We start from the raw sequence: 21,106 nt of genomic DNA, 5'->3' as shown, positions 1-21,106 counted from the left end.
TACTTTTGCCATTTGCTGAATACAACTCATACATTTGCTGAATGCATCACTGTATAACATTGGTTTTATTCTTAGTAATAGGCATTTGTGTCTAGGAAATAAATACTGTATGATGGGGTATTTCAGAAAAATCACAGAATACTACCCCTTCTTCCTGTGCCCTAGAAAAACTGCTCCAGAGGGTTGGGGGAATCTTGGAAACAGCATGGAAAGTGGTGCCAAGAGCTGCAGGGAGAAAGAAAAAATCAGCAAAAATCACCTCTCCCTCACTTCAGTTTGCAGAAGCCTCTGCTGGCTCCAAGCCTCCCCCTTTTACAGAAAGGCACCTTTGGATCCAACCCAATTGTCTGCATACTTCTTTCCCGCGCACACGTACACACACACACCCCGGCAAATTAGGCCCTAGTAAGATCACAGTTTTGCAAATAATTTGTATTGGTTTTGGTACCTTTCCAGCTGAACAAAATTAATTTCAAAATTCATGGTAGCCGCTTTGTTGGCTTTAAGGAACAGTGTAGTTGTTCTACACTACAGGTAACTGCAGCTAACATTTTTTTCTAGAGAATTGCCCAAAGGGAGGTAAAGAGGATACAGTGATGTTATTCAACCGTAACTTTGTTTGAACTCCAACTCTTTAAATATTTGACCTCCAATCCTATAAATCTAACAGAATGTAAACTTAGTTCTGATGTTGGTTTCTGTACCGTTTCTGTTTTCCCCTGTAGTAGTTGAACTCTGATCCTGTAATAGGCCCAACAGAGTTGGTGTACATGCCCCATTCCCTTTCACTTATCAATAGTTGGGGAAGAGGGATTAGTGGGATGCTAGGATTAAAAACAGAATTTTAAAAGTTTTTCATGGGTTATCCTTTGAAAAATAACTTTTGAATTTTCTGTCCTCTAAAAATCACTGCACTGAAATCAGCTACTTCCTTTTATTAGTGTAGGTGAAATGGCAACCCAGATGACTAACTAAATGACTAACACTCCTATGTATGTCTGTTCAAAAGTAACTATGTCCAGTGGGGCTTACTACCTACTAAATGTGATTAGGATTGCAGCCTCAGCCTAATTATTTGAGATACATGCCTAATTTGTGGTATTTATTTATTTATTACTCTTCTATACCACCCAATAGCCAAAGCTCTTCGGGTGGTTCACAAAAATTAAAACTAAAAGTACAGCAGAAAAGCAATATAAAATATAAAAGCATTAAAACTAAAAGTCTATAAATTCTATAAAAGTCCAACCAGCATAAAATCTAGCAGTAATGCAGAGATTTAAAATATAGTGACAAATTTAAAACAGAAGAGCTAAAAGACTAAAGTGCTATAATTCCTGGCAAAATAAAAAGGTCTTCCCCTGGCCCTGGAAAGAGTACAGCGTACATGCCAGGCAAACCTCTCTAGGGAGCTCATTCCACAACCGAGGTGCCACAGCAGAAAAGGCCCTCTTCCTGGCCACCCACCTCACTTCCTTTGGCAGGGGCTCCCAGAGAAGGATCGCCGAAGATGATCGTAGGTTTCAGGTAGGTACATATGGGAGAAGGCGATCCTTCAGATAACCTGGCCCCAAGCCTTTTAGGGCTCTGAATGTTAATACAAGCATTTTGAACCGGGCCCAGACGTTGACTGGCAGCCAGTGCAGCTGGGAAAGTACCGGCGTTATATGATCATGTATAAATGGGAATTTTTTGACAGTGAGTTTGGACAAAGTCATATGAATTTCTTCATGCAGGATATTAAAAGAGAATACTATGTTGATTGTAAATGTAATTTGAAATAAAGGATTTTAAAAATGTGTTCAAGACAGATATCTGAGTAATTCCTAATTCTGTAATTATTAGTGCACCAAACGCCTTCCATATATATGTTTATTGTATATGAATTAGTTTTATTCATATGGGTTTTGATTTGATGAACACTGCTTCCTTTAAAGGCTGAATCCCAATATCCTCCAGTCCAGAAGCTTGTGACACCCAAGACTGTTTCACTGTCAATGAGTCGTTCACAATATTTTAAACCATCTCTTACATCTGCTACTGAATCAGGCAGGCTTCGACAGAGAATAGAGATGAACCATAAAGTATGTATATTTCAAGGCATCCGTCTATGCACCATTCGTAACCATACCCCACTCCAACTCAGTACCACTGCTCTGATCTAATTTGGATTCTAACAGTTGTTTCTCAGCGTAGAAACAAGATAAAACATTAGAAGATCCAGTTACAGATCTCCCGTTCACATGTAGCGTAGCACTTAGTTTATTTAAATCTTTGGGATATTGTGATGATACTCAGAGATTAAATAAACCAAAATTCTGTCCTTACTATTTCTAAGTTTAAGTTGTCAGAAATTTCTGAAAGGGAATTTTCTGCATTTTATTAAGTATCTGGGTAGTAGTTTGTGGGGGAAAGGGTGGTAATTAAACCATATTGAAAATAACAGAGCAATTTTGTGTACTGAATGTCTGATCCTGCAGAATGTTTTGTTTTCAACACTACTGCAGCCAAATTTATTTTTTGGGCAGGAAGGGCAAGTAATTGATGAAGGCAGAAAAAAGAATAGTCACATGGGCCTTGCTAGTAACAAGAAACATAGCTTGTACCGGAAGGGATTTATTTGTATGACTTCAGACAGCAGGGGGCAGTAAAGAAGTACTATTGCAGAAAGCCATATAAAGATTAAAGAGGGACAGAGAGAGGTATTTGAGTAAACAAGGATCAGTGGTGTGTTGTTACTTCAACATTTAGTTTCTCTTTTTAAGGAATAGCAAATCAGAAAATAAACAAACTAAAACCTGAAGCATATTTTTCTTTACAGGCAGGGCAGGAGAAAAATCCGGCGGTTGAACAGCAAATAGAACCATCAGAAAGGTATGTGAAGTCTATCCTAGATCTAAAGGATCTATCATAAATGCTTTTGTGGCTTTTCTGTTGGTAACTCTGCACAGCTATCCTTTCAAAGAAAGTAACTGAATATATGAACAATCCCAGAAGGTGGTAGTAATAGAAAAGCAGTTATTTAAAGTGATATTCTGTGTCATGGGGGTGGAAGGCAAGCTCGTGCAACAGATGTTTCCCTTCTTCTCCTCTCCCCTGCAGCTCCCCCCCCCAATACCCCTGTGCCCCCTGAAAAGCCCCTCTCCTGAGGGTCAGGTGCACCTACCAAACATTGGATTGGATCCAAATTTAGGCACATGCAACTGGGCTGACAGAGGTGGACTTCCCCACCCCCTCCTCCACATGGCAGCCCCTCCACAACCCTGAAAATGCTGCACAGACAGTCAGGGGACCCTGTTGAATAGGGTGAGCTGTGGGACCAGGAGCAGGGGGGATTCCTGAAGATCAGGAAGAGGCACCTTCTGTGAGCCTGTCCCTGGAAGTCAGATCCTGGGTCTGACTTGTTGGCTGTGTCTTGCAGGGCTGTAGTGGGAGGGGGGAATAGCCTGAAATTGAATGGAGGAATTTCTGATTTCGAGCTATTCTCCCACACACAAACTGCAACCCCATAAGGCAAAGCCTACAATATTTGGTAGGCCCCACTGACTCCAGAGAAGTTTTTCAGGTGCTGCAAGGGAGAGGAAGGGAAGAGAAAGATGAAATGCGCATGCTGCCCCCCACTAGTGCAATGTTGGATGTCACCCAGAGAAAACAGGAACCCTGAATTACAAGCATGGAAAATGAAATGTACAAGATATTGTTCTAAACAGGTGATCGAGGCAGTAACATTATCTTTAAACTGAAAAGGAACTTAGGAATAAAATTACGATGACTTGACTACTATAGTAATGGCTGACAAATTACGTAAGGGGTTGTAAATATTACAAAGCATTCCAAAATTTGGGTGGCGGGGAAGCAGTCAGATATTCCATTCCAGAGATAAATGGAAGTCTGCACCCTAGCCCAACCACAGATAAGTAGGGTGATTGTGTAAACTCACACTGTTTTTTTACTGTTAGAAGCAGAGATAGGGGACACAAACATCTATGTCAGCAGAGGAATGAGAGAGATGGGAACAGGCAAAGAGACCATCAGGGTCTGGTCCAGTTGGACTGCCTGCCCTTCCCCACACCACTGCACTAACTGATATCAACTGCCCTGTGGGAAGGAAGAAGGAGTGAGGGAGACGGGAACAAGCAAAGAGAACACCCTCTACCCAGAGCCAACTGACATCAGCTGCCCTATGGGAAGGGTCCTTAGATGCTGGCTCCTGCTCCAGTGGACCCTGTTGTGTTCAGTTTTGTTTTTTGAGCTTACAATACTTGCTGTATCGGCTGAATTTCATAAAAAGTGTAAGCTATTTTAAGGACTCTAAATCTACCTAAATAAATAAATATCCTTTTGCTGTCTAAAATGGTGAGGGACATTTCTTTGAAGTTCACCCTATCCAGATTGCCAAAAAAACTTTTGTAGCTTCTTGCTTTCCTGATTTAATACCTTCCCAACCCCTTTGCCATTTAGGGCAGCCTCTCTGTGAATCCCTTTTCCTGTATATATTTTGGCATATCACTTTGACTATCATCTGATAGTGTATTTATGTAAAGCATTTTTACCCTGCTTTTCAGCCAAAATAGCTCCAAGAGCACATTGCAGATTAATAAAACAATGAGACAGTTGCCTTCAAGCTTACAATCTAAAAGATGCAATACAGAAGAAAAAAGAGATGGGGAGGGAGGAGGAAAAAAGCAAACTCATGCACCAGTTCTTAAAGTTACAGTTCTTATCATGTCTAGCTGGGATGGAAATATAGTTTGCATATACATCCTCTTTTGTTAATTTCTGTTTATAAATTGAGTTGTATTTCATGTGACGTAGTGAGTCTATGAAACCTGAAAAATGATATAGCACATATCACTTCTCTTCAGCAGTGTCACAAATCCCACGTTCAGTACTTCTGCATCCAATGGCCTACCTCCTGCAGTGGGAGGTGGTGGTGGCAAGATGAGGAGGGAAAGAGGTGTCCACTATGTATCAAAACCTGCACAAGAGGAGGTAGGAATATTTGTTGTTCTATAAGTGTAAAAAAACAACAACCAGAAGCTGTGAAATTTAAATACTTACCTCATCATTGATTTATGGGTGGGTTTGAGCTTCAAAGATCTTTATGCCTAACATGATTGGATAGAGGAGTTTATTTAGTATCTTAGTCATTAAATTTAAACAGCTAAAGGTGCAATCCTATTGACTGCACTCATGCTGCTCAGAAGCCCCTGAACTTGGAGGCTTCCAAGATTTCTATGCTTTGTTGGGCTGAAGCTGGCAGGGCAGGAGGAGTAACGGAGGCAGTCTTTGCCTCCTTGTTTAGCAAAAAGAAAAGAGATCAGAAAACAGGGAGGCAAAGATCACTTTTTAGCCCGTCTAGCAAGGATGCTTTGGAACGGGAGGGAAGGAGGCTGGAGGAGGTTCAGGATAAATCGTATCCTGGCCTCTCCGTTCCCCTCCCATCCCCACCCACTGGAATGCCCCCTCTCCAAGGTTGTTTTTCTGACCTCTGAGAGGCAGCTGGTGCGATTCTCTCCGCACTGGCTGTGAGGGGGCGATGGTGGGGGGTGGATCTCTGATGAATGGGGAAGGCTTTGGAGAGGGGGGGAAGGAGGCTGGAGGAAGCTCAGGGTTCATCATATCTTGGCTTCTCTGGTCTCCTACCCTTCCCGCCCACTGGAACACCCCCTCCCCGATTGCTTTTCTGACCTTGGAAAGGCAGCTGGTGCAGTTCTCTCTGCAATGGCTGCAAGGTGTTGGGGTTGGGGATCGGATCTCTGAGCCCCCTTCTAAAGTTGGAGACTATGCTCTGACCCCAGAAGAGATTTTCCGAGCCATCCCATGGTCCCTGGGATGCTCACCCACGGACCATTGGATTGTTCTCTCTGAGTCTCAGCCTGTGTTCTGTTTTGCAACAGTAGGCAAGTGTAGAATTTCCATTCAAGATTCCCACCACAGTGGGAACCAGGCTCCAGAGACAAGGAGGTGGACTTTCATATTCGGTACCAGCAGGTACCAGAGACACATATGGTGTAAAATAGTCAAGTCCTATATTGTTCCAAAGGAAATCAACCCTGAGTGCTCATTGGAAGGACAGATACTGAAGCTGAAGCTCAAATATTTTGGCCACCTAATGCAAAGAGAAAACTCTCTGGAAAAGACCCTGATGCTGGGAAAGACTGAAGGCAAAAGGAGAAGGGGACGGCAGAGGATGAGATGGCTAGATAGCATCACCGATGCAATGAATATGAACTTGAGCACGCTCTGGGAGAGAGCACAGGACAGGAAAGCCTGGCGTGCTATGGTCCATGGAGTCACGAAGAGTCGGACACGACTGAACGACTGAACAACAACAAATATTGTTCCAAGTTTCATATACTGTGGCACTTTCCTTTACCCCTTTTTGGTAGTTTTTGTTTGTTTGTTTTTAAGTCCTTGGTTATTTCAGTGGTTAGGTTAACAACCGTTTCATAACTGGCTAAGTTGATTTCATTTTTTCTGTAGAAATGAACTGAATGGAGCTAAAATGTAGGTTTTAATGGAACTTGAAAAATAATTGCATAACTGCTCAATTCTAGGAGACGGAGATACCAGTACTACCAGAAATATCTTTACCCATCAGTACATCATCTTTGCCAAACTTCAGCTTTGGCCCTCTTGCTAGTACTACTCTTTCATCTTCACCTGTCAGGGCAGCACAATCCATGGCTAACAAGGTAATTTGTATATGCATGAAGGTTTTGCATGCATACTCTCTTCTGCTTTGTCCCTTCTGTGCCTGCATCATGCTCTGTCTTTTTGTCTCTTCACCTTTGTTTCTGTCCATCTGACTTAAATTTTCAGACATGTGGCTATAAACTGTGGCACTTGAGTATAAAGGTTGATACTAAATATATGTTGATAGCAGTCTAGTTGTTATATATTGATATAATTGTGACAAAGTTTTTACAGGATTCATTTACGCTTGCATGTGTGCTACGTGGATGCTTTTTAGGGGGAAGGCCTTGGTATTCAGTGAAACAGTTTGTAAGAAGTTACATCATACCCAGCAAGCTTCATATATACACAGGTTGCAGTCCTATACTCGCTTACCTGGAAGTGAGCTCCATGCATGGGGTTGTGCAGTAAGTCTTGTTTCCATGGCTGTAAATTAATGTACTTGTGAGATTCATATTAATCTCTACAAAGCTTTGGTATGTAACGAGGCTGAATTTTTTGTTAATTTTGAAAAGTTCTAAGTGGTGGAAAAACTGTCAGCACAATTTTTCTTTCGCAGTCACAGTAGCTGAGTTAGAAGCTCAGAAAGAGAGTAGGTACTGATGGCAACATCTATTGTCCTGCTGCTGTAAACATTAACATACGAGGTTTGACTCTGCTTATAGAGGATCCAACATCCTGCGCCGATATCACAAAGCGCTTTTTGAAACTCCCTTCGGTCTCAAAAATAACATGCCTTGTATCATATAGGGGTACAACTGCTGCTTGAGAAACAAAACGCATGGGCCTGCAGAATGGATTATGCAGTTCTTTGAATCCATGCTAAATTCTCCCTCCAAATTTGAATGAATTTGTGTCTTACAATGTTAGCCAGTGACTAGTAATTCTCTTCCAGCAATCTATTTAAAACTTTTATTCTTCCAAAAAATCAGGTGCAACCAGCCAGTAATGCTAGCAGTCCTGTGTTCAGATTTTCATCTCCAATTGTAAAATCCACTGAAGCAGAAATGCTGCCACCCATGTCTGTAAGTAATAACACGTGTGGAAACTTGTAATAAAGGATAGGATGGGAATGATAGAAGAATTAATAACATATATAATACTCACCTTGGAAATGTAGTGTTAAGATTCAGAAATCTGCAGTTCACATTTATGTGTATGTGCAAGCTGGACTTGTCCTTTTGACAGCTAATTTTTATATCTTATCAGGTTGGTGGCTTTAAATTTAGTGTTCCTGTGGCAAAATCATCTGATTCTTCAGGACCCAAGAATACTCCAGTATTGCCTCTGATTAATGCAGGTAATTAAATTGTGCATTTAATGTTGTCAAGGTTCGCCTTATGACCTGGACCCCTTGAGCGATTCCTTAACGATCGCTTGCCTCCTTAAGAGTCCCACCTTCCTTCTTTTACTTTCCCCTTTCCAGTAACGTGGGGTTTAGGCTGTAGACGTGGGATGACTGACATTCTAGACACTTTAACCACAACAGTTTACTAGAACATTTTAAGCAAATTACAACTAAAGGTATTTACACAATTGAGCTGAGTGATACAAAAGGCACTGAAAGAAAATAAAAACTACAGAACACAAGTCCTTTACCCTAGCTGTCCTTAGACTTTTCTAGGCTGCTTCTTCCTGCTCCCTCTTCAGACTCTGCTCTCACTTCAGGCTCTGGCTGACACTGCTCTTACTGGCTTTCTTGCTCTCTTTATATAACCCCTCCCTCAAAACCAAAAGTACTGCTTCAAACCTGAAGAAATGAAACTTAAATGGAGACATGAAACTACTCCTCTCAGGGTTACCTCCTCCCAACAGAAAACTCCAGGCTTCTAAGCCTGACCTATTCCCCTTTACCTCTGTAGGCCTCATACCTTCACAACTGTAAACATTTTTGTCCTGACAGGGAAATCAGGTGAAGAAATCTAGTTAAGATTCCTAGTTCAGAAAATATTGGGACAGTTATCTATAATAAAATGAGCTTTGGTTAGACTTAAAAAGTTACCCTGTCATAGTGAATGTATTCCAGCTTTCAGTTGTGAATAAAGGTTTTTTTGGCTTAAATCCAGTTCTGGTAGAATCTCATCCAAGTATCTCTGCCTCATGATCTTCCAGTGAATGAGATTATTTGGCTTCTGTGAATAGATAAAATAAGTGGTTATAATATAGTTCATCCAGGAAGCTACTTCATGAAAGGTCTTAAAACAGATGGGAACTCTATACAAGTGATGTGTTCATAGAGGAAGAGATGTCCTCTCAAGTATATTTGGTCCAGTCCATAAAGCTAAACAAATGTTTCTTTTCTTCATGCCTACAGCTGTCAACAGCATCAGCAATAAGAGAGAAAATGAGTATGATGGTCCTTTTAGGCCAGCAAAAGTCCTGAAAGAAGGAAGTGTTCTGGATATTTTAAAGAGTCCTGGTGAGTCAGTTGATGAAGTTTCATTTAGAGTTACATGATATCTAATAAGTAGTGTTGCATTTATATAGCACTTTTAAGAAAACCATATTGAATTTAATGTATGGAGAGGCTGAAAGTTTGCACATTGATGTTGGATGTTTATGAAGCAGTCTAGAGCTGTACCAGGAGATATTTCTAAAAAGTCAGCAGTGGTTCATTCTAATGCTACATCACGGAGGTATGAGTTGTTCAATGTTCCCCCATTTCCTCTCCCAAGCAGTACAGGTCAGCAAAGGCTCATGGAATATCTCTGCTTAGGACATGAGTTTAATGTATTTCCTCTTCCCCAGGACAAAGGCTAGCAGGGCTTCATGGTCTGTCTTTGTAAATCATTGAAGGGTAGGGAATTTGACAAATAGTTCTTAATGCAGTTTGTTCTCTTGCCTTATTTTTAAACATTAATTGTATCAGCTAGTGATTAGCTCAGATACAATTGGAACCCTCTGTATTTCCATTTTAGCAGTCCTGTTATGGGCTGTGATCTACTACTTCAGTTTAGCACAAGGCAATTGCAGTCAGAATTGTGTGATGTTGTACATTTGTTGGATGTAGAATCTAGTTGGTCTGGTCTTTGTTCTCAATTTATAAATAAGTTTTCAGACTGGATGCCTATGGAAATTTTTTTGAAAATGCCTGGACCTGCAGATTTGGTTCAGATGATCAAACAATCCACAGTTAACAAACATGGGTTTGGGAGCATGCAGGAGTGAACATGCTGGCTCCCAACTGCTTGTCTGTTTCCACTTGCACTCTGCTAAACAACCCAGGAATGTTCTTGGGTTGTTGGCTGTGACATCTGAACCTGGAACTCTGGGTTGTTGAGGGAGAAACAGCCCAGAGTTTTAACCCATGGTTTAACCCATTGGGTTAAAACACTGGGCTGTTTCTCCCTTAACATCCCAAAGTTCCATGTTCAGACATCATGGTGAACAACCTGGGAACAGCATGGTGTTCCTGGGTTGTTTAGCAAAGCGGAAGGAGACAAGTGGTCAGGAGCCAGCACACTCGCTCACTCCTGACAACTCACAAACAACCCACAGTTAACAAACTCTGGGTGGTTTAATCATCTGAACTGGGTCACTGTCTGTTGACAGCTCAGAAATCAGTGTTAACACCGAGCAAGAGCTTTGAGGTTTGGGATACAGCTTCCAAGTCCTGCATAAATCTGTGACCTTACCACCTGCTGGGTCATACTCCTTTCCTACTTTTTGCCACTTCAGTCTTTGTCACAACATATATAATTTTATATGAACTTAAATATTGCTATCAGGATACATGAATTTTGAGTGTTATATAAACTACTTAAAACTGATATGAGCAGTGTTAAAATCATGTTAGAAATTGTATATGGGTGTCTGGCTCATGTGGATGATTACACACTGCTAATTCAGCGAGCATTTATTGATCTGAGAGTGGTACTTAAGATTTTTTATTGATACAAAACAATTAAAATTACAGAAGAACAAAGGGACAAAATCACATCAAGAGCATTCTGTATACAAACCAAATATATAATGACTATGCAGAAGGAGAAAAGACCACAACAGCATTAAAAGCAAATATAAATACCATATTAAGATCAGTCCCTCTCTTCTAACATTGGTATGTTAATAGAATGAAAGCATCCCACTTTAGAATGAAACTTTAACAAATGTATTACTTGCCTGTAAATTGCCCACTCTACTTTGAATAATGCCTATAATCTTAACCATAATCATCATATTTTTTAAACCATTCAACCAAAGAAGGATATTTATGAGTTCTCCAGTTTTTAGCAATAAGTATCCTAAGCAATAAGTAGCAATTTTAGCAATAAGTATAATATTTGTCAATAGTTTTTGTCCACATTGTTAGTTAGGACCTCTCATATCTGTTAACAAGGCCATTATAGCAGAGCACTAACTAGTATTTAAGACATCCTAAATTGCATGTTCAACTGCTTTCCAAAACCATGTAAGGGTGCAATCCTATGCATGTTTAGACATAAAAAAGTCCTACAGCTGCTGACTGGGGAATGCTGGTAGTTGTAGGACGTCTTTTAAAAAAAACATTTATAGGATTATGCCGTAACTCTCAAAACCGTTTCCACTACATATGCATACAATTGGCTAATGTAGCTTTTACATCTCCAATACTTACAATGTGAAGATTATACACTCACTTAATCTAGGCTACTGTTTAATATGAACAATGGGTATGATCCAACTGTGCTCCAGCGCTAGCACTAATGATGTTGCACTAGCGTAATGCTTGCGCAACATAACTAGCACCTGCTGGGGAAATGGGAAGAAGCAATGTTGTGCTACTGAAATTTGGTGGCAAATCACTGTGTTTTCCCATTGCCCTATCAAGCACTAGTTACGTTGTGTGGCAATTGGTTTACATTAGCACAACATCATTCACGCTAGTGCTGGGGGAGGGTTGGATCCTACCCATAATGTCAGTTTATAAAAATTCTCTTTAATCCACATATTGAGAGAGATCCTTGCCTTGAACTTACAAATATATTGCCAGCTTTCTTTAGTAATAGGGGGTTTCATATCAATTTCCATAGTTGCCTACATTTTTCGTTAGTAGACCGTAGATAATTCTGAATGGCATAAACTTTAGAAAGCAGACCTTTTCTTTGATCGTAATTGATAAAGATGATATATTACATAATTTTGAAAACATAGTCATGTTTTTAAATTGTAAGATTTGAAAAAATGTACATGCAAGACCTTGTAGTAGGGACTTTACATTATGAAAAGATGACTGCCTTTGTTCATCACAGAAATCACAATATCTGTATAAGCCACTTTCTTCCCAGCCAGAGAAATTACTCAGCACTTGAAATATTGCAAAATCTTTGACGTGTATTATCTGTACATTTCCCAAGTTTTTATGACATTCATAGATACTGTGTTCTTCAGATGTTTAAATGTGGCCCAGTCTTTTCTGGACCAGAACATCCATTCTGTTAAGGGGGTTTGCAAGCCATATTGTTCAAAAATTCTGCTCCCATCTCCACCAAGAGAAAGTAGTTGTCAGACAAGATGCATGAGAATATTAGGAATAGGTATTGAATAATATTAGGTATCACTTTTAGCTTGTAACTAAGCTGTTGTACTGCTTTTAAGGAAATATTTGCTTGGAACTCAGACTTCATGTTCTTTTTCCTAGGCTTTGTTTCTCCAGCCACCCCACCAATGTACTCTTCAGCAGCCACTCCACCTGTTGCAGCAAGCACAGTAGTTTATACAAGACCTGCAATAAGTAGTTTCTCTGGAGCTGTTTCAGGACTTGGAGATACTGTAAAACAAGTGTCAACCTATTGGCAGTGTAATACATGTCTCATACAAAACAAGCTTGCAGATAACAAATGCATAGCCTGTCAAGCTGCTAAAGTGCCGCCATCAGATGGTCCTAAGCAAGCTGGTACTTTGACTCAGAACATCACCATCAAATCAGCTGTTTCTACAACTGGTACACAGGGCTTTGGAGACAAGTTTAAGGCAGCAGCTGGAACTTGGGACTGTGATACTTGTATGGTCCAGAACAAACCAGAAGCTACAAAATGTGTGGCCTGTGAATCACCAAAACCTGGAACAGGAGTAAAACAAGCTCTTGTGTTGCCGTTTGTCACTGAAAGTGCAACAATAGTGTCTTCGTCTTCTAGCTCTGCTGATGCTACAGTCACTTTGGGATTTGGAGACAAATTCAAAAAGCCGAAAGGTGCTTGGGAATGTTCTGTGTGCTTAGTGTCAAATAAGGCAGAAAACAGCAAATGTGTGGCCTGTCAGTCAGACAAAGCAGGTGAGTTTGCAGCATTTGAAAATTGCCTTGGGAAAAAATGTCCAGTTACAATCCTACACATGCCTATCAGGGATAAGCCCCATTACACTTATTGGTGCTTACTTCTGAGTAAACATGTATAGGATTGCACTGCTAAGCATTTTACCTGGAAATGGAAATGTAAGGCATCACTTAATGTATACTAGAATGTTTAAAAGTGTGAGAATATACTGTGTAGTCTGTTGCGCTGTATTTGTAATTAAATTACCTGTTCTTCACCCACCTTTCTTGCCTATATATGGCAGGGGAGGACAGCCTCTTGCCCGAAGAGTGCCCAATCTGGCCTGCCCCCTACCCTCCCAAAGCACCCCCCCCACGCCGCCCTAGAAGCTTTGGGAGGAGCGGGAGAGGATTCCCCATGTTGTCTCCGCTCTCTGATTGGAGATAACAAGGGAATTGACTGACTCAGGCGGGACTTGCAGGACCAGCTCCCACAAGCCTTGGCTGAGTCCATTTCTGGGCACCCCAGCTGGGATGCAAGCAGTGTGGGAAAGAGGAACCCAACTCGGCTGGGGCTTGCAGGAGCCAATCCTTCAAGGCTCCTGCAAGCTCCAGGCAAGTCAGGGAAATCCCCATGTTATCTCTGATCGGAGATAACAAGGGGATTCCCCTTTGCTCTGCTTGTTGGCCAAGTCCCTTTCTCCAGAAAGGGGTGAGGGAGTCTCAGTGATGTCACAGGAGGAGTTTCAGGGAGGAGCCCTGCACCCTTCATGTCATCTGGCCTGCTAGCTTGGTCTGGGGGGGCAATTCAGCCTCCAGACCAAAAGAGGTTGCCTGCCCCTGATATATGGTGGCCAAGCTAACACTATTATATGGTGGTCAGCAGTTATAAATAATCTCTGTGCCTGCTTTTTTATCATTGGACAATGACAAATTTGATGGCCGAAAGTAAAGTCCTGAAAAGAGCATGTATTATACAGTGTTTCTGTATTTCTGTGATACGTTGTTATGCTACGTTCATTGTTGTGCCTTCTAGAAATTAAGTCTGTATCAAATTGGAGGTAGGAAGAATTAATGACCTCCAGATCTGAAATTCTGTTTTTATTCAACTAGACAGTCTCTCATGAACTCTTATTTCACTCTGATTATGTTTGATCTCTTAGAACCACAGGTTGAAGGACGAGGAGACTACCTTTGAAAACCTTCCCTAACTAGATTTTTTCAACAGTAAAACAACATGCTTTATTAGATTGTGGATTGTGTCTTTAAAATGGCAAGAAAATATGACAAATCAGTAATTCCTTCTCAGTTATTCTTGAAATTAATGGAATTTGACAGCTATCTGTAACTATTTCAAATTAGTTACCCCAAACAATTAAAATGCGTGAGGTTTTCACGGATACAGTAATCATTATAGTACAGATTTCCGGGAAAATATTTCTCGGATATTATATCCTCTCTGCAAGAAATGGAGTTCTAGTGGTTCCAGAATATTCCCCAGTCAATTTTAAAATGTTGTTCTCTTTCAAGCTAACCTAGGATCTCTTATGAAAATGTTGAAAAAATATCACCCTTATGGTGTGTAATGAATTTTCCCATTAAATGTGTGTGTGTATGTGTATACACGCACGCGCACATGCACACACACGGGGCAGCCTTTCCCAACCTGGTGCCCTCCAGATGTGTTGTACTGCAACTACCATCAGACCCAGCCAGCATAGCCAATGGCCATGGATGATGGGAGTTGTAGTCAAAACATCTGGAGGGCGCCAGATTGGGGAAGGCTGATATAAAGCATTGTACAATGCTGCCCTTGTGCCAGGGGGAATGACAGCAAGCACAAGGAGAAGCTAGTGCTTGATAGCACAACCATTGAACCTAGCTCAGACTAGCACTTCCAGAATGGGACGAGTTAGCAGAGCTCTCTTCTGTGAGCTACAGTCACATAATCCATTCTGGAAGCACTAGTTTGGACTAATTTCCAGTTTCACTATCAAACTCTAGCTTGTTGCGCTAGTTGTTGTTCCTGCTAGTGCAAGGGCAGGGTTGAATACTGCTCATTTATACACACACACACACACACACTTAATTTTGTTAAAACTAAAATGCTTTTTTATCGCTGGGGCCAAAATTGGAAGGTTTTCTGCTCTGCCAAAGAGCAGCTATTAATTACAGTTTGGATCATTTTACTTCTACTCCTAGGGCTCCTAGCTCTAATCCTCAAGAGGCATTGTGCAGCTATTTTGTCTTTTCTTCCTTCATATGTTTTTAATGAGAAGAAGAAAGACAGTAGAAGTGGTGGGAAAACATGGGAGGATTACAAGAAGAAGTCAGTGTCAGCTGGACCATCTGTAACATTCTGGGAATGAGGCAGGGCTATTGCATGATAAAAGCCTCATCTGAAAGCACCCAGTTTCAAATGGGTATTGTCACTTTCATTTTTTGGTCTACATGGCAAAACTGTTCAAATCTAGATAGGCTGCATTTCAGAGTCACTAGAGCAGCCTCCCACAAGATGTATTGGATCCAGATTTGGAAATGCAGAGGAAAAGATGCCAGTCAGATGTATTGGACTACCAATCCCTTCATCCCCAAGACAGCATGGCCAATGGCCATCTATAAAATTCTGTGAATGAGGCAGGTTGCTGTGGGGTATTTTGGAAATGTCAGCATAAAAAACTGAATCAGTTAAGTAGTTTTTATTTAGAACGGTGCATATACCAATTGTGTTTTCTCCCTCTGGAGCAGCTGTTAAACTTGTTTATGTAAAATGGCAGTTACTTGAAATGTGCCTTTTGCTAATTGTTATTTTATTCTATGTTTTCTTACCTAGGAGGTTCAGTGCCTGTAGTGAGTAGCAGTGCATCCTCTTTACCTGCTCTTTCTGGAGGATTTCTGGGCTTAGACAAATTCAAGAAACCAGAGGGAAGTTGGGACTGTGAAACCTGCTTAGTACAAAACAAAGCAGATGCTTCCAAATGTGTAGCTTGTGAAATTGCAAAACCAGGCAGAAAAACTGAACTCAAAGGTATGTTAAAATATATAGGCTATTTTTTGCGCACGCATGCGTGCGCACACACAATTTGTATATTTTGCTCCTGCATTCTCCCCCCTCCCCAACTTATATCCTATTCCAGAAGAAGAAGAGAAAAAGCAGGGCAAAAAGGAGGAAATGTTTCTCCCTTTACCCTCCTTCTCCACCCATCTGTCTGACTGTCTATCTTGTCCATATATATTGCATTGCTTTCAGTGGAATGTGCCCTTGGACTACATTCAAATGTGCATCCCACTGTGGATGAGAGGTATATATTAAGATCCACATCTGAGTGCATATTCCATGAAAACAAAGCAGCATAGACCTCATTTGTCACAGATGTGCATCCGATTTACCCTATGATCCTTTTAACTGTGGGAGAGCTCTTCCCCTTTACATTTTAAGGATTGTTTGGGTTTGGAGTATGCACCTCGTTGAAGAACAGTTGCTCTTCTTTCCAGTCCTTGAAACTGCAGAAGAGCAGTTTCCCTTTCAGTTTAAAGAATCCTTGAAGAAGGGGAGGGAGGAGAAGAATTGGGCTTAGAGAAGGTGTACCTGAAGATGAACATTCTCTGAGCTTTAGTACTGAGGCTGAAGGGAAGCAAGTTTCTTGTTTTCCTCAAACCAAATTTCCCAATTCCAGCTGATAAGGATTCATGCCTACATGCGCTCCCCCCCCCCCCCGGCCATTTCTTGACAACAAGGACTTTTTCTCCCCTGTACAAGTGAAAGGAGGAATCACTCCATTCACCTGCACAGGGGGAAAATAGCTTGGCAGGCAGCTCAGCCTGGCCTTGTGGCTGAAGTGGTGCCTGTGGGCACCACGTTGGGAACCCCTGCCTATTCCTGCATCCTCCAGGTATATTGGACTACAACTCCCATCATCCCCAGGATAAGAGTTGTAGTCCAACACATCTGCAGTACACCAGCTTGTGGAAAGCTGCTCTATACAGAGGCTTCCATTATGTTTGTAACAAACTTGGTGTTATATTTTAATTTCAGGCTTTGGTACTGCTGCTTCTTCAGCCCCAACTGCTCCTTCATTCAAATTTGGTATTCAGTCATCCTCTTCAGAATCACCTCCGACATTGGGAAATGCAGGAAAAAACTTTAAATTTGGAGAACAAGCAGGACTAAAATTTGGTATTGCATCAGAACTGGGATCATCAACAAATACTTTGACGGGAGGTTTTAACTTTTCTAAAAATGAGGGCTCCAAACTGGGAGGCTTTCCTTCAGAATCTAAATCTGAGGATAGTGTGAAAGATGGCAAGAATAACAGCACTTTCAACTTTGGACTTCCCCCTGGGGCTAGCAGTACATCTACTACATCATTTCAGTTTGGAATAGCTAATCTTGGACAGCAAGAGAAGAAAGAAGGAATTAACAAACCTGCTGTAGGAGGTTTTACTTTTGGTACTGGCTCCACAGCTTCTACAGCTGCATCTGAGAATAAAACTGGAATAAGTAGCTTCAAATTTGGAAATGCAGAGGAAAAGGAAGCTGCAGTAAGTCCATTTTCCTCCAAGAAACCAGAGGGGAAAAAAGATGAAATTCCTTCAACAAAAAGTGGCTTCACTTTTGGTAATGTGGAATCTATGACTGTCCCACAGCTTGTTTTGGGAAGGACAGATGAAAAACAAGAGTCTGATGCCCCTTCTAATCCATTGGTGTTTGGAAAGAAAACGGAGAATGAAGAGACTAAGGCACAATCCATGTTTTCATTTGGAAAGGCAGAACAAACCAAAGATGATGGCACAGTAAAACCTACATTTAGTTTCAGCCTGGTGAAACCAGTGGAGAAAGAAGCTGAACAACAAACAAAACCAGCTTTTACATTTGGGGCACAAGCAAATGCTGCAGGTAGGTACAAATGTTCCTTGCATATTCAGGCTTTTGTGTCTTGCTGTATTCTCTCATGACACTGTAAAATTAAATTGGCTGGTGATTTAAGAGACTTATTGCTACAAGGAGGCCTCAAGAGTATCAGTATATGCTCCTAAAATAACCTCTTGTCCTCCTTTGGTGTCTGGAAGGTTGCTAATGAGTCACCATTTGCTGAAAGAGTGTTTTCAGTAGAGTTTGGGAAGTTGCCTTGGAGGAGGCAAGTATTGGATACACTATGTCCAAGATGAGAAACTAGCCATACATACAAGTTGCACAGCTCATATGGTCTCTAAGGCTCCTGTTGGTTGTGTGGACTAGTAGGGACTCAGTGCAGGCACAGGCAACCTGCCTTTTGGTACTATGGGGGTCTGATGCTTTGAAATGATCTGCTTGATTTTCTAAATTGGAAACATAAGAGCCCTGCTGGATCAGACCAAGGTTTCATCTAGTCCAGCATTCTGTTCACACAGTGGCCAACCACCTGTCGACCAGGAACCCACAAGCAGGGCATGAGCACAACAGCACCCCCCTGCCCATGTTCCCCAACAACTGCTGTACATAGGCTCACTGCCTCTGCTTCTGGAGGAAGCCATTAGGACTAGTAGCCATTGATAGCCTATTCGTCCAGAAATTTGTCTGTTGTTGTTCAGTCGTTCAGTCGTGTCCGACTCTTCGTGACCCCATGGACCATAGCACGCCAGGCCTTCCTGTCCTGCGCTCTCTCCCGGAGTGTGCTCAAGTTCATATTCATTGCATCCGTGATGCTATCTAGCCATCTCATCCTCTGCCGTCCCCTTCTCCTTTTGCCTTCAGTCTTTCCCAGCATCAGGGTCTTTTCCAGGGAGTTTTCTCTTCGCATTAGGTGGCCAAAATATTGGAGCTTCAGCTTCAGTATCTGTCCTTCCAATGAGCACTCAGGGTTGATTTCCTTGAGGATGGACTGATTTGACCTCCTTGCAGTCCAGGGGACTCGTAAGAGTCTTCTCCAGCACCACAGTTCGAAAGCATCAATTCTTCGGCGCTCAGCCTTCCTTATAGTCCAGCTCTCACAGCCATACATTACTACTGGGAAAACCATAGCTTTGATTATACGAACCTTTGTCGGCAAGGTGATGTCTCTGCTTCTTACTATGCTGTCTAGGTTTGCCATAGCTTTCCTCCCAAGGAGCAAGCGTCTTTTAATTTCATGGCTACAGTCACCATCTGCCGTGATCTTGGAGCCCAAGAAAGTAAAATCTGTCACTGCTTCCATTTCTTCCCCTTCTATATGCCAGGAAGTGATAGGGCCAGATGACATGATCTTAGTTTTTTTAATGTTGAGTTTCAAACCAGCTTTTGCACTCTCCTCTTTCACCCTCAACAAGAGGCTCTTGAGATCCTCTTCGCTTTCTGCCATTAGGGTGGTATCGTCTGCATATCGGAGGTTGTTGATAATTCTCCCGGCAATCTTAATTCCGACCTCTGATTCATCCAATCCGGCATTTCTCATGATGTACTCTGCATATAAGTTAAATAAGCAGGGTGACAATATGCAGCCTTGTCGTACTCCTTTCCCAATTTTGAACCAATCGGTTGTTCCATGTCTGGTTCTTACTGTTGCTTCTTGACCCTCGTACAGGTTTCTCAGGAGACAGGTAAGGTGGTCTGGTACTCCCATCACTTTCAGAATTTGCCACAGTTTGTTGTGATCCACACAATCAAAGGCTTTAGCGTAGTCAATGAAGCAGAAATAGACGTTCTTCTGGAATTCTCTTGCTTTCTCCATGATGCAGCGAATGTTGGCGATTTGATCTCTAGTTCCTCTGCCTCTTCGAAACCCAGCTTGTACTTCCGGTAGTTCTCGGTTCGCATACTGCTGAAGCCTAGCTTGTAGGATTTTGAGCATCACCTTGCTGGCATGTGAAATGAGCGCAATTGTGCGGTAGTTTGAACACTCTTTGGCGTTGCCCTTCTTTGGAATTGGAATGTAAACTGACCTTTTCCAGTCTTGTGGCCACTGTTGAGTGTTCCAGATTTGTTGGCATATTGAATGCAGCACTTTAACAGCATCATCTTTTAGGATTTTAAATAGCTCAGCTGGGAGACTGTCATCTCCGCTAGCTTTGTTGTTACTAATGCTTCCTAAGGCCCACTTGACTTCACTCTCGAGGATGTCCAGCTCAAGTTCAGTGACCGCACTATCATGGCTATCAGGGACATTCAGATCTTTCCTGTATAGTTCTTCTGTGTATTCTTGCCACCTCTTCTTAATCTCATCTGCTTCTGTTAGGTCCCTGCCTTCTTTGTCCTTTATCATGCCCGTCTTTGCACAAAACGTACCCTTGAGATCTCCAATTTTCTTGAAGAGATCTCTAGTCTTTCCCATTCTGTTGTTTTCCTCGATTTCTTTGCATTGTTCATTTAAGAAGGCCTTCTTGTCTCTCCTTGCTATTCTCTGGAACTCTGCATTCAGTTGGGTATATCTTCCCCTTTCTCCCTTGCTTTTCGCTTCCCTTCTTTCGTGAGCTACTTGTAAAGCCTCATCAGACAGCCACTTTGCTTTCTTGCATTTCTTTTTCTTTGGGACGGATTTTGTTGCTGCCTCCTGAACAATGTTACGGACCTCCGTCCATAGTTCCTCAGGCACTCTGTCTATCAGGTCTAATCCCTGAAATCTATTCCTCACCTCCACTGTATATTCATCAGGGATATGATTTAGGTCATACCTGAACGGTTTAGTGGTTTTCCCGACGTTCTTCAATTTAAGCCGAAATTTTGCAAGAAGCAGCTCATGATCTGAGCCACAGTCAGCTCCAGGTCTTGTTTTTACTGACTGTATGGAGCTTCTCCATCTTTGGCTGCAAAGGACATAATCAATCTGATTTCGATATTGGCCATCTGGTGACGTCCATGTGTAGAGTCGCCTCTTGTGCTGTTGGAAAAGAGTGTTTGCTATGATCAGCATGTTCTCTTGGCAAAACTCTATTAGCTTTTGTCCTGCTTCATTTTGTACACCAAGGCCATGCCTGCCTGTTATCCCGGTGATTTCTTGACTTCCTACTTTAGCATTCCAATCCCCTATGATGAAGAGGACATCTTTTTTTGGTGTTAGTTCTAGAAGGTGTTGTAGGTCTTCATAGAACTGATCAACCTCAGCTTCTTCGGCCTCAGTGGTTGGGGCATAGACTTGAATTACTGTGATGTTGAATGGTTTGCCTTGGATTCGTACTGAGATCATTCTATCATTTTTAAGATTGTACCCCAGTACTGCTTTT

General features: G+C 41.7%; 1 protein-coding gene across 8 annotated transcripts in view; it reads left to right on the top strand.

Annotated features, from left to right (window-relative positions):
• Window positions 1–21,106, top strand: part of NUP153 (nucleoporin 153) — a 58,516-nt gene that overhangs the window by 25,156 nt on the left and 12,254 nt on the right. For 5 of the 8 annotated variants that reach the window (XM_084850278.1, XM_084850281.1, XM_084850277.1 and 2 more), the window contains 10 exons: window positions 1,938–2,084; window positions 2,822–2,874; window positions 4,866–4,992; window positions 6,561–6,698; window positions 7,632–7,724; window positions 7,909–7,999; window positions 9,014–9,118; window positions 12,320–12,952; window positions 15,765–15,959; window positions 16,968–17,828. In XM_084850278.1, the coding sequence (XP_084706404.1) occupies window positions 1,938–2,084; window positions 2,822–2,874; window positions 4,866–4,992; window positions 6,561–6,698; window positions 7,632–7,724; window positions 7,909–7,999; window positions 9,014–9,118; window positions 12,320–12,952; window positions 15,765–15,959; window positions 16,968–17,828 (2,443 nt within the window). The remainder of the gene's footprint in view (window positions 1–1,937; window positions 2,085–2,821; window positions 2,875–4,865; window positions 4,993–6,560; window positions 6,699–7,631; window positions 7,725–7,908; window positions 8,000–9,013; window positions 9,119–12,319; window positions 12,953–15,764; window positions 15,960–16,967; window positions 17,829–21,106) is intronic. The other 3 variants (XM_084850282.1, XM_084850283.1, XM_084850280.1) reach the window with 1 other exon arrangement.

This window comes from Heloderma suspectum, chromosome 4, assembly GCF_057233095.1.
Source record: "Heloderma suspectum isolate Gila_16-S chromosome 4, 16-S_ref, whole genome shotgun sequence".
Classification (NCBI taxonomy): domain Eukaryota; kingdom Metazoa; phylum Chordata; class Lepidosauria; order Squamata; family Helodermatidae; genus Heloderma; species Heloderma suspectum.
Note: the sequence above shows the minus strand (reverse complement) of the source record. Positions and strands in the feature narration are given on the sequence as shown.